The sequence below is a fragment of the Tachysurus fulvidraco genome, chromosome 21 (genome assembly GCF_022655615.1).
Source record: "Tachysurus fulvidraco isolate hzauxx_2018 chromosome 21, HZAU_PFXX_2.0, whole genome shotgun sequence".
NCBI lineage: Eukaryota > Metazoa > Chordata > Actinopteri > Siluriformes > Bagridae > Tachysurus > Tachysurus fulvidraco.
The window spans coordinates 22519578-22533150 of record NC_062538.1 but is presented as its reverse complement, the minus strand read 5'-3'; the positions used below and the strand labels follow the sequence as shown (position 1 = coordinate 22533150).

The 13573-nt window shown below is 45.7% G+C and overlaps 1 protein-coding gene across 2 annotated transcripts in view; it reads left to right on the top strand.

Moving 5' to 3' along the window:
- Positions 1-13573, top strand: part of LOC113650426 (gamma-aminobutyric acid receptor subunit beta-2) — a 71561-nt gene that overhangs the window by 46601 nt on the left and 11387 nt on the right. For both annotated transcript variants that reach the window (XM_047805937.1, XM_047805936.1), the window contains exons 5-6: positions 7247-7329; positions 12770-12907. In XM_047805937.1, the coding sequence (XP_047661893.1) occupies positions 7247-7329; positions 12770-12907 (221 nt within the window). The remainder of the gene's footprint in view (positions 1-7246; positions 7330-12769; positions 12908-13573) is intronic.

Sequence of the window (13573 nt, the reverse complement as noted above, 5' to 3'; positions counted from 1 at the left end):
TGTGTGTAAACTGAGTGTGTGTAAGCTGAGTGTGTAAGCTGAGTGTGTAAGCTGAGTGTGTAAGCTGAGTGTGTGTAAGCTGAGTGTGTGTAAGCTGAGTGTGTAAGCTGTCTGTGTGTAATCTGATAGTGTGTAAGCTGATAGTGTGTAAGCTGAGTGTGTAAGCTGAGTGTGTGTAAGCTGAGTGTGTAAGCTGAGTGTGTGTAAGCTGAGTGTGTAATCTGAGTGTGTAAGCTGAGTGTGTAAGCTGAGTGTGTGTAAGCTGAAGTGTGGTGTAAGCTGAGTGTGGTGGTAAGCTGAGTGTGTAAGGCTGATTGTGTGTAAGCTGAGTGTGTAAGATGCTGAGTGGTGTGTAAAGCTGAGGGTGGTGTAAGCTGAGTGGTGTGAAGCTGAGTGTTTGTGTAAGCTGAGTGTGTAAGATGAGTGTGTAAAGCTGAGTGTGTGTAAAGCTGAGGTGTGTGTATGTAAGCTGAGTGTGTGTAAGCTGAGTGTGTGTACGCTGAGGTGGTTCAGCTGAAGTGGTGTAAGCTGAGTGTGTTGTAAGCTGAGTGTGTTAAGCTGAGTGTGTAAGCTGAGGTGTGAAACTGAGTGTGTGTAAGCTGAGTGTGTAAACTGAGTGTGTGTAAGCTGAGGTGTGTTAAGCTGAGTGTTGTAAGCTGAGTGTGTTGTAAGCTGAGTGTGTGTAAGCTGAGTGTGTGTAAGCTGAGTGTGTGTAAGCTGAGTGTGTAAGCTGAGTGTGTGTAAGCTGAGTGTGTGTAAGCTGAGTGTGTAAGCTGAGTGTGTAAGCTGAGTGTGTAAGCTGAGTGTGTAAGCTGAGTGTGTAAGATGAGTGTGTGTAAGCTGAGTGTGTAAACTGAAAGTGTGTAAACTGAAAGTGTGTAAACTGAAAGTGTGTAAACTGAAAGTGTGTAAACTGAGTGTGTGTAAGCTGAGTGTGTAAGCTGAGTGTGTAAGCTGAGTGTGTGTAAGCTGAGTGTGTAAGCTGAGTGTGTAAGCTGAGTGTGTAAGCTGAAAGTGTGTAAGCTGAAAGTGTGTGTAAACTGAAAGTGTGTGTAAACTGAAAGTGTGTGTAAACTGAGTGTGTAAGCTGAAAGTGTGTAAACTGAAAGTGTGTGTAAACTGAAAGTGTGTGTAAACTGAAAGTGTGTAAGCTGAGTGTGTAAGCTGAAAGTGTGTAAACTGAAAGTGTGTAAGATGAAAGTGTGTAAGCTGAAAGTGTGTAAACTGAAAGTGTGTAAGCTGAAAGTGTGTAAGATGAAAGTGTGTAAACTGAGTGTGTGTAAGATGAAAGTGTGTAAACTGAGTGTGTGTAAGCTGAGTGTGTAAGCTGAAAGTGTGTAAGCCGAAAGTGTGTAAGATGAAAGTGTGTAAACTGAGTGTTTAAGCTGAGTGTGTAAACTGAGTGTGTAAGCTGAGTGTGTGTAAGCTGAGTGTGTGTAAGCTGAGTGTGTGTAAGCTGAGTGTGTAAGCTGAGTGTGTGTAAGCTGAGTGTGTGTAAGCTGAGTGTGTGTAAACTGAGTGTGTGTAAGCTGAGTGTGTAAGCTGAGTGTGTAAGCTGAGTGTGTAAGCTGAGTGTGTGTAAGCTGAGTGTGTGTAAGCTGAGTGTGTGTAAGCTGAGTGTGTAAGCTGAGTGTGTGTAAGCTGAAAGTGTGTAAGCTGAAAGTGTGTAAGCTGAGTGTGTAAGCTGAGTGTGTGTAAACTGAGTGTGTAAGCTGAGTGTGTGTAAGCTGAGTGTGTAAGCTGAGTGTGTAAGCTGAGTGTGTGTAAGCTGAGTGTGTGTAAGCTGAGTGTGTAAGCTGAGTGTGTGTAAGCTGAGTGTGTAAACTGAGTGTGTAAGCTGAGTGTGTAAGCTGAGTGTGTAAGCTGAGTGTGTAAGCTGAGTGTGTGTAAGCTGAAAGTGTGTAAGCTGAGTGTGTGTAAGCTGAGTGTGTAAGCTGAGTGTGTGTAAGCTGAGTGTGTAAGCTGAGTGTGTGTAAACTGAGTGTGTGTAAGCTGAGTGTGTAAGCTGAGTGTGTGTAAGCTGAGTGTGTAAGCTGAGTGTGTAAGCTGAGTGTGTGTAAGCTGAAAGTGTGTAAGCTGAGTGTGTGTAAGCTGAGTGTGTAAGCTGAGTGTGTGTAAGCTGAGTGTGTAAACTGAGTGTGTAAGCTGAGTGTGTGTAAGCTGAAAGTGTGTAAGCTGAGTGTGTGTAAGCTGAGTGTGTAAGCTGAGTGTGTGTAAGCTGAGTGTGTAAGCTGAGTGTGTGTAAACTGAGTGTGTGTAAGCTGAGTGTGTAAGCTGAGTGTGTGTAAGCTGAGTGTGTAAGCTGAGTGTGTAAGCTGAGTGTGTGTAAGCTGAAAGTGTGTAAGCTGAGTGTGTGTAAGCTGAGTGTGTGTAAGCTGAGTGTGTGTAAGCTGAAAGTGTGTAAGCTGAGTGTGTGTAAGCTGAGTGTGTGTAAGCTGAGTGTGTAAGCTGAGTGTGTAAACTGAGTGTGTGTAAGCTGAGTGTGTAAACTGAGTGTGTGTAAGCTGAGTGTGTGTAAGCTGAGTGTGTAAGCTGAGTGTGTGTAAGCTGAGTGTGTGTAAGCTGAGTGTGTGTAAGCTGAGTGTGTGTAAGCTGAGTGTGTAAGCTGAGTGTGTGTAAGCTGAGTGTGTGTAAGCTGAGTGTGTGTAAGCTGAGTGTGTAAGCTGAGTGTGTGTAAGCTGAGTGTGTGTAAGCTGAGTGTGTGTAAGCTGAGTGTGTGTAAGCTGAGTGTGTGTAAACTGAGTGTGTGTAAACTGAGTGTGTGTAAGCTGAGTGTGTGTAAACTGAGTGTGTGTAAGCTGAGTGTGTAAGCTGAGTGTGTGTAAGCTGAGTGTGTGTAAACTGAGTGTGTGTAAACTGAGTGTGTGTAAGCTGAGTGTGTGTAAACTGAGTGTGTGTAAGCTGAGTGTGTAAGCTGGGTGTGTGTAAGCTGAGTGTGTTAGCTGAGTGTGTAAGCTGAGTGTGTAAACTGAGTGTGTGTAAGCTGAGTGTGTAAGCTGAGTGTGTGTAAGCTGAGTGTGTGTAAGCTGAGTGTGTGTAAGCTGAGTGTGTGTAAGCTGAGTGTGTAAGCTGAGTGTGTGTAAGCTGAGTGTGTGTAAGCTGAGTGTGTGTAAGCTGAGTGTGTAAGCTGAGTGTGTGTAAGCTGAGTGTGTGTAAGCTGAGTGTGTAAGCTGAGTGTGTAAGCTGAGTGTGTGTAAGCTGAGTGTGTGTAAGCTGAGTGTGTGTAAGCTGAGTGTGTAAGCTGAGTGTGTAAGCTGAGTGTGTGTAAGCTGAGTGTGTGTAAGCTGAGTGTGTGTAAGCTGAGTGTGTAAACTGAGTGTGTAAACTGAAAGTGTGTAAGCTGAGTGTGTGTAAGCTGAGTGTGTAAGCTGAGTGTGTGTAAGCTGAGTGTGTGTAAGCTGAGTGTGTGTAAGCTGAGTGTGTAAGCTGAGTGTGTGTAAGCTGAGTGTGTGTAAGCTGAGTGTGTAAGCTGAGTGTGTGTAAGCTGAATGTGTAAGCTGAGTGTGTGTAAGCTGAGTGTGTGTAAGCTGAGTGTGTGTAAACTGAGTGTGTGTAAGCTGAGTGTGTAAGCTGAGTGTGTGTAAGCTGAGTGTGTAAGCTGAGTGTGTGTAAGCTGAGTGTGTGTAAACTGAGTGTGTGTAAGCTGAGTGTGTAAGCTGAGTGTGTGTAAGCTGAGTGTGTAAGCTGAAAGTGTGTAAGCTGAGTGTGTGTAAACTGAGTGTGTGTAAGCTGAGTGTGTGTAAGCTGAGTGTGTAAGCTGAGTGTGTAAGCTGAGTGTGTAAACTGAAAGTGTGTAAGCTGAGTGTGTAAGCTGAGTGTGTGTAAGCTGAGTGTGTGTAAGCTGAGTGTGTGTAAGCTGAGTGTGTAAGCTGAGTGTGTAAGCTGAGTGTGTAAGCTGAGTGTGTGTAAGCTGAGTGTGTAAGCTGAGTGTGTAAGCTGAGTGTGTAAGCTGAGTGTGTGTAAAATGCAGCTGCCCGGCTTGTTTTCAACCTGCCAAAGTTCTCGCATACCACCCCGCTACTGCGATCCCTCCACTGGCTTCCGGTAGCTGCACGCATCCGGTTCAAAACACTGATGCTGGCCTACAAAGCCAAAAATGGACCAGCCCCCTCTTACCTCAAAGCCCTCATCATTCCTCGCACTGCACCCCGCAACCTCCGATCTACCAGCACTGCTCGACTGGTTCCACCATCTCTCAGGGTAAGAGGCAAGTATACTACAAGACTCTTCTCTGTACTGGCACCAAGGTGGTGGAATGAACTTCCCATAGAGGTCCGGACAGCTGAGTCACTGGCTATTTTCAAGCGGCGGTTGAAGACCTACTTATTCAGGAAGCACTTCAACTAGCACTTCTTTCCTTATCTTTTGCATTTAAAAAAAAAAACAAAAAAACCCACCTTTGACACTTTTTCATTGTAACTTTGAACAAATGTTTTAAACTCATGGTATCTTAAGTATGTAACCTAGTGAACCAGCATTAATGTATTCAGTGTTAGAGATTTAAGCACTTATGTACGTCGCTCTGGATAAGAGCGTCTGCCAAATGCTGTAAATGTAAATGTAAATGTAAATGTAAGCTGAGTGTGTGTAAGCTGAGTGTGTGTAAACTGAGTGTGTGTAAGCTGAGTGTGTGTAAGCTGAGAGTGTGTAAGCTGAGTGTGTAAGCTGAGTGTGTGTAAGCTGAGTGTGTGTAAGCTGAGTGTGTGTAAGCTGAGTGTGTAAGCTGAGTGTGTAAGCTGAGTGTGTAAGCTGAGTGTGTGTAAGCTGAGTGTGTGTAAACTGAGTGTGTGTAAGCTGAGTGTGTGTAAGCTGAGTGTGTGTAAGCTGAGTGTGTGTAAGCTGAGTGTGTAAACTGGGTGTGTGTAAGCTGAGTGTGTGTAAGCTGAGTGTGTGTAAGCTGAGTGTGTGTAAGCTGAGTGTGTAAGCTGAGTGTGTGTAAGCTGAGTGTGTGTAAGCTGAGTGTGTAAACTGAGTGTGTAAACTGAAAGTGTGTAAACTGAGTGTGTGTAAGCTGAGTGTGTGTAAGCTGAGTGTGTGTAAGCTGAGTGTGTGTAAGCTGAGTGTGTGTAAGCTGAGTGTGTAAGCTGAGTGTGTGTAAGCTGAGTGTGTGTAAGCTGAGTGTGTGTAAGCTGAGTGTGTAAGCTGAGTGTGTAAGCTGAGTGTGTAAGCTGAGTGTGTAAGCTGAGTGTGTGTAAGCTGAGTGTGTGTAAGCTGAGTGTGTGTAAGCTGAGTGTGTAAGCTGAGTGTGTGTAAGCTGAGTGTGTGTAAGCTGAGTGTGTGTAAGCTGAGTGTGTAAGCTGAGTGTGTAAGCTGAGTGTGTAAGCTGAGTGTGTGTAAGCTGAGTGTGTAAGCTGAGTGTGTGTAAGCTGAGTGTGTAAGCTGAGTGTGTAAGCTGAGTGTGTGTAAGCTGAGTGTGTAAGCTGAGTGTGTGTAAGCTGACATTGTGGCTTATAAATGAAACATTATCATGAATATTTCTGCCGTTAGATTTATTTCAGTCTACAAACAAACATCATCGTCGTTGTTTTACTCCTCGTTCAGCAGACAGTAAAATAAATCCCTAGATCTGAGCTCGGCCTCACAGTCGCTTTGTCCTGACAGTCTGATTAGCCACAGAGACGACTGCATCTTCCTCACGACTTCACCAGGCCGGTCCTGTGTCCATCCATCACACTGAGCGCTCCGCTCGGCCCCAACCGGCGAATAAAAGAGACCGATGGTGTCGTAGGCGTGCCGTAATGATCAGAAATGGCTTTAACCCGTCATACCCATCATTTCATGATGCACGAGCTGCTGATGCTGATGCTGCATGTGTTACATCACCACCAAGCCTCGAGCAGACGTGCAGCTCAGGGAGAAGGTCCACGTCAACACAAACATGAGCTCGACCCCTTAAAGAGTCTCAGGGAACTCTGCATCGGCATTCGTCTCATTTTAACCCTCACACGCTTTCATTTTAATTAGAGGAACAGAGCGAGATGTTTTCTTATTAAACCCTTCTGCACACACACAGCAGTGACTTTAGGGAGATTGATGCGCACTCTCTAGGGCCCTAATTTCATCATTTTCTTTATTTACTCTCGCAGAGTTCTCACACACAGGTGTTATTATGCCTTACAGGTTCCTCTACTATAGAAACGCTAAGTGCTGTCTCACTGTCATCTAACTGCTGTCTCACTGTCATCTCACCACTGTCTCACTATCATCTCACTGCTGTCTCACTGTCACCTCACTGCTGTCTCACTGTCATCTCACCACTGTCTCACTATCATCTCACTGCTGTCTCACTATCATCTCACTGCTGTCTCACTGTCATCTCACTGCTGTCTCACTGTCACCTCACTGCTGTCTCACTGTCACCTCACTGCTGTCTCACTGTTGTCTCACTGTCACCTCACTGCTGTCTCACTGTTGTCTCACTGTCATCTCACTGCTATCTCACTATCACCACTGTCATCTCACTGCTGTCTCACTGTCATCTCACTGCTGTCATCTCACTGCTATCTCACTGCTGTCTCACCACTGTCTCACTACCGTCTCTCTGTTGTCTCGGGTTGTCAGAGTGTGGGTTCTGCTCCATGTTCCTTCTGGAGTAACAATTAAAATGTTATTAAACAGAATTATGATGTGTTTTATACACAGTCCCAGACAGTCTGTATTAACCCCGATCCCATCTGCAGCCCCGCCCTGTTCTCACGGCCCCTCGCAGCCTCCACCCAGTGCATTGTGGGTAGCTGCAGGTTGTTATTTATCTCCTCCCTCGTCTTCAGTCTGTCCTCCTTTCTGCTCTTCTCGCACCACGTCTTCCACAGCTGCTGTCAGAAAAAAGATTCCAAGAGTTCTAGAAAGTAGGACAAGGACTTTTTACTTTTCCCTCCATCCGTACTGAGGGAGCCTTTGATCTGTGGAACCCATCAACACATGCTGCATGGATGCTTTAGGCCACGTGAACAAAGAGTGTGAACAAGATATAAAGTTGATATGACTATATTAATAGTCCATAATGTCATTGTTATAAACACACACACACACACACACACACACACACACACACACACACACACACACACAAACACACCAATTGTTATTCTGTAGTTAAAAAGGGTTTTTTTATTTTTGTAAAATGCTGAATTTAAAATATTACAGCATTTAGGTTTACACAAATCAATGAATTTAATATTTCTGTGTGTGTGTGTGTGTGTGTGTGTGTGTGTGTGTGTGTGTGTGTGTGTGTGTGTGTGTGTAGGATAACTACAACAGCAGCCTGCATGATGGACTTGAGACGATATCCGCTGGACGAACAAAACTGTACTCTGGAAATTGAGAGCTGTGAGTGATACAAGATCTATTTCTCTCTCTCTCACACACACACACACACACACACACACACACAGACAAACACAAACACAGACAAACACACAGAGACACACACACACACAGACAAACACAAACACACACACACACACACACACACACAGAAAAACACACACACACACAAATGCACACACACACACACACACACACACACACACAGACACACACACACACACAGAAAAACACACACACACAAATGCACACACACACACACACACACACACACACACACACACACACACACACACAGAAAAACACACACAGACAAACGCACACACACACACACACACACACACACACACACACACACACACACACACACACACACACACACACACAGAGCTTACCGGCTGTTGCAAGGCACTTTAAATACCAGATCATCATTACACTTTACATTAGCACGATATCCACATGACACAGTAAACACTCCCCTGGTTTATTTCTCTAGCTCATGTTATTTATATTAACCGCTCGGTGTGAAGATTAAAGTGAGCCGTGGTTTTAGTTACGGCTCCACTGCAGAAATACAAATATAACACAAATAACTCCCGTTACACATCAGAGAGAACCGACGACTCGACTGCACCACAGATATGGGTCACGTGACAAACATGGTGTGTTTAATAGCCGACGGTTCAGGTGGCGTGGAGCCGAGCTGCAGTAAGTCTCTCTGTGCCGACCTCATGCTGAATAATGACACTGACCTTCATCTCCACAAAGCCCAGGGATCAGAAACACACTGGACACTAAATAAAATGTCAGAGTAATTGTGAGCACGTGAGCGAGAGCACAGTGAAAGAAAGAGTGCGAGTGTTCTCATAAGGGCTGTTCACTGTGGGCAGGTCAGGAAAATATCATGGGGACGATTCAAACTCAGGCCTTTTTACAGACCTGCTGATTACTGCATACAGCAGGGAAGCTGAATTAGCAGCATGGTGGAGTTTACTGAACTAATCCTGTACCCCTAACCTGTGGGCCTTAAACCTAACCCCTAACCTGTGGGCCTTAAACCTAACCCCTAACCTGTAGGCCTTAAACCTAACCCCTAACCTGTGGGCCTTAAACCTAACCCCTAACCTGTAGGTCTTAAACCTAACCCCTAACCTGTAGGTCTTAAACCTAACCCCTAACCTGTGGGCCTTAAACCTAACCCCTAACCTGTGGGCCTTAAACCTAACCCCTAACCTGTGGGCCTTAAACCTAACCCCTAACCTGTAGGCCTTAAACCTAACCCCTAACCTGTAGGTCTTAAACCTAACCCCTAACCTGTAGGTCTTAAACCTAACCCCTAACCTGTGGGCCTTAAACCTAACCCCTAACCTGTGGGCCTTAAACCTAACCCCTAACCTGTGGGCCTTAAACCTAACCCCTAACCTGTAGGCCTTAAACCTAACCCCTAACCTGTGGGCCTTAAACCTAACCCCTAACCTGTAGGTCTTAAACCTAACCCCTAACCTGTAGGTCTTAAACCTAACCCCTAACCTGTGGGCCTTAAACCTAACCCCTAACCTGTGGGCCTTAAACCTAACCCCTAACCTGTGGGCCTTAAACCTAACCCCTAACCTGTGGGCCTTAAACCTAACCCCTAACCTGTAGGTCTTAAACCTAACCCCTAACCTGTAGGTCTTAAACCTAACCCCTAACCTGTGGGCCTTAAACCTAACCCCTAACCTGTGGGCCTTAAACCTAACCCCTAACCTGTGGGCCTTAAAGCTAACCCCTAACCTGTGGGCCTTAAAGCTAACCCCTAACCTGTAGGTCTTAAACCTAACCCCTAACCTGTAGGCCTTAAACCTAACCCCTAACCTGTAGGCCTTAAACCTAACCCCTAACCTGGGGGCCTTAAACCTAACCCGTAACCTGTGGGCCTTAAACCTAACCCCTAACCTGTAGGCCTTAAACCTAACCCCTAACCTGTAGGTCTTAAACCTAACCCCTAACATGTGGGCCTTAAACCTAACCCCTAACCTGTGGGCCTTAAACCTAACCCCTAACCTGTGGGCCTTAAACCTAACCCCTAACCTGTAGGCCTTAAACCTAACCCCTAACCTGTAGGCCTTAAACCTAACCCCTAACCTGTAGGCCTTAAACCTAACCCCTAACCTGTAGGCCTTAAACCTAAACCCTAACCTGGGGGCCTTAAACCTAACCCCTAACCTGTAGGTCTTAAACCTAACCCCTAACATGTGGGCCTTAAACCTAACCCCTAACCTGTGGGCCTTAAACCTAACCCCTAACCTGTGGGCCTTAAACCTAACCCCTAACCTGTGGGCCTCTCTCTCTCTCTCTCTCTCCACCCCCCCTGTCTCTCCTTCTCTCTCTGTCTCTCTGTCTCTCTTTCTCTCTCTGTCTCTCTCTCCACCCCTTATCTCTCTCTCTCCACCACTCCCTCTCTCTCTCTCTCTCTCTCTCTCTCTCTCTCTCTCTGTCTCTCTCTCCTTCTCTCTCTCTCTCTCTCTCTCTCTGATTCTGTCTGTGTCTCTCTCTCACTCTCTCTCTTTCTCTCTCTCTCTCACCACCCCCCCTCTCTCTCTCCTTCTCTCTCTCTCTGTCTCTCTCTCTCTCTCTCTTTCTCTCTCTCCACTCCCCCTCTCTCCACCCCCTCCCTCCCTCTCTCTCTCTCCACCCCCCTCTCTCTACACCCCCCCCTCTCTCGTATCTCTGCAGCTCCTGTCACCTTGCTCTCTCTCTCTCTCTCTCCACCCCCCTCTCTCTCCCCCCTCACTCCACCCCCCCTCTCCCTCTCACTCTTATCTCTGCAGCTCCTGTCACCTTGCTCTCTCTCTCTCTCTCTCTCTCTCTCTCTCTCTCTCTCTCTCTCTGCCCGTGTTCACATGTAGTCTAGTCGTCACTCTGTCACTTCCTGCTGACTTACAGTTAAACATTATTATTAGTGTTATGTTGTGATGATGTGTTAAACAGCTGTGTGTGTGTTTTAAGGCCTGGTCACGGTTCTGTCTGCTCTCGTGTTACATGAGAGTTAAATCAGTTAAACTGACCGTGTGTTTGAGCGAGTGCTCTTTCTAATTAATACGACTTCCTCACTGTGGCTTCTGTGCTCTCGCTCACCAACGTTCTCCTTCTGCTGCCTGATAATAAGGTTTCACAAAAGAAGAGTAAAGTTGTGTATCTACAGAACGCTGGTCTTTAAGCAGGCGGGTTTCAGCAGCACGTGTGTGCAGACTTTGTAGACTAACACTGTAGTGTTTACTTTCACATCCTGTGAGAAATAAGATTTTTCCCCACAGTATTTGTTCCACCTGACAAAGTTAATCTGGGCTCCAGGTTCCAGCGTATATTAGGTAAATTTTCTGCGCCGATGAAACAGAACGAGACGAACCACGCAGCCATCGGATCCAATTTTCCACCCTGTTTCCAGCTTCTGTGCTGTGAGGATGTGTGTTTGTGCTGAGTGTTCCTCTGCATCAGTCGCTCCTGTTCTCCGTGTGTGCCTTGTTCTCCCAACAGGAATAGGATTAAAGTGGCTTTGAACCCTGCGCATGAAAAATTTATTTCCATCTGCGTGCGGGAGCTGTGGCTTAGACGCCGCTCGTGTTTGTAAGGTGTGTTTGTCTCGCTTAAAAAACCGAGCGTTGGGTTTGTGTCAGGATCACGGATGAGTGTCAGGATCACGGATGAGTGTCACGATCGTTCTCTTTCAACCAGCAACTGCTTGAAATGAAAGTTTTATTATTTATTTTCAAAAGAACTAAAATGGAGCAGAATTTAAGCAAGTGTACAGACTCCAAGTATACACAGCTGCTGAGCAATCTCCAGTGTGTGTGTGTGTGTGTGTGTGTGTGTGTGTGTGTGTGTGTGTGTGACTAGTTTTTGCAGTTAAGGCTCTGTACATATTTGCACTGCAGTTAGGAGGAGACAGAAAGGAGGTCAGGTCAGGATTAACGCTCCAGCGAAACTCTCTGCGACGTCCTCGCCAGAAAAAATTGGAAGGATTTCAGCTTTTCGTCGTGTTCTATTCGTTTTTCTCCACGAGCGCATCTGCCCTTTCTTAATCCTGTGTCACTGAAGGATTTAGGGAGAAGCGTGGTGTTTCTCTCTCTCTCTCTCTCTCTCTCTCTCTCTCTCTCTCTCTGTCTCAGACTGGATTACAAAGTGCTGAGTCTCCTGGTGTGTTTTCAGTCATTTCTGCTCCACATGCTACAGCTTTAGGGACAACAAACAGAAAACGTGAACAGATTTGACTGAAACACGCCTGAGTTTATTTTCTACATCAGCACTTATTCTGATAAACATCACGGACAGAAATAACTGTTCTGTTTGATCTAAAGGTGTCCAAGTTATTCTACTCGTCTGTCTCTAGTCAAATGAGTCTCACTCACTCTCTCACTCTCTCACTCACTCTCATTCATCTTCTACCGCTTATCCGAACTTCTCGGGTCACGGGGAGCCTGTGCCTATCTCAGGCGTCATCGGGCATCGAGGCAGGATACACCCTGGACGGAGTGCCAACCCATCACAGGGCACATACACACTCTCATTCACTCACACACACACACACACACACACACACTCTCATTCACACACACACACACACACACACACACACTACGGACAATTTCCCAGAGATGCCAATCAACCTACCATGCATGTCTTTGGACCGGGGGAGGAAACCGGAGTACCCGGAGGAAACCCCCGAGGCACGGGGAGAACATGCAAACTCCACACACACAAGGTGGAGGTGGGAATCGAACCCCCGACCCTGACTTGATTAACACTAGCAGACAAATCTCATCTGAATAAATGGTTTCCTCACACAGACTCCATCCAGTTCAGTTATAATCAGATGAGTCCTGACTCCACCTAACTGAGTCGTCCAGCTAAATGATTCCTTTAATCTGACTCCATCCAAATGACTCCACGCTTCTGTTCAAAGTACATATTTAATTTCATTTGGGGAAAACTGGTAGAGATACTGTATGAAGATCTGTTAGGATCGGGGGGGGGAGCGTGATACTGGAGCGCTTTTGATCGTTCTAATTTTTAATTTGCTGTGATTTATTTTTACGTAATTTATCCCGGATTTGGAAACATATATTTCACAGCTTGTCCCAAATCACATCTAAATCCCAGCACTTTCTCCCGGCCGTAGCTTGTTAAACAAAGGTGTGAGGAGTGGGATGGATCTCAGCGTGTTCAGCTTTTATGACTTTATTTCTGGCAGCCCGTTTGCAGCACTTCTCCCTAATTAAGCCCAGTGACACCTCGTTATACACCACGCTCAGACACGGCCTCTTTACATAACGTCTAATTAATTACGGCGGCTACTTTTTTTAACGAGGAACTGAACAAACTGCCTGATCTGCATTATTAACTAGAGGAGAATCGATCTCGCCGAATGGCCTCGTGCGCTAACCCCGTCGCTTGTTCTCTACAGACGGCTACACGACGGACGACATCGAGTTTTACTGGAGAGGTGAAGACGGCGCTGTGACAGGGGTGGAGCGAATAGAGCTGCCTCAGTTCTCCATCGTTGAGTACAAGCTCATAGCCAAGAAGGTGGTTTTCTCTACAGGTGAACAAACTCTCAGACTCTCTGTGATGCTGGGAGAGATTTATTTATGGACGTTACAGAGATAAAGTAACGAATCAGAACATTATCTATTCAGGTTGAGCAAAAGAAGCGCAGATTTCATTAAATTCTGAGGTTCTATCATGGAAAAATCGATCCCACATTTTATCCCACAGAATTCTGGACTCTGATTGGTCAGAAGGTGTTGATGAATTCTCTCTAACAGCAGCTCTGTAGCTCAGGTGTTTATTAATGTTCAGGTGTTTATTAATGATCAGGTGTATATTAATGTTCAGGTGTTTATTAATGTTCAGGTGTTTATTAATGTTCTAATCTGATACAGTATTGTTTACGTAATAACAGCTCATTTACAACCATTAATTATCTGTGGAGGTAATAAACTGTTCCAAAATGTTTAATCACTAATATGTTGTTTGTGTATCACATATGGAAGGAGTCTCCTGTGTGTGTGTGTGTGTGTGTGTGTGTGTGTGTGTGTGTGTGTGTGTGTGTGTGTGTGTGTGTGTGTGTGATGTGTATGAAGGAGTCTCCAGTGTGTGTGTGTGTGTGTGTGTGTGTGTGTGTGTGTGTGTGTGTGTGTGTGTGTGTATGATGTGTATGAAGGAGTCCCCAGTGTGTGTGTGTGTGTGTGTGTGTATGAGGTGTATG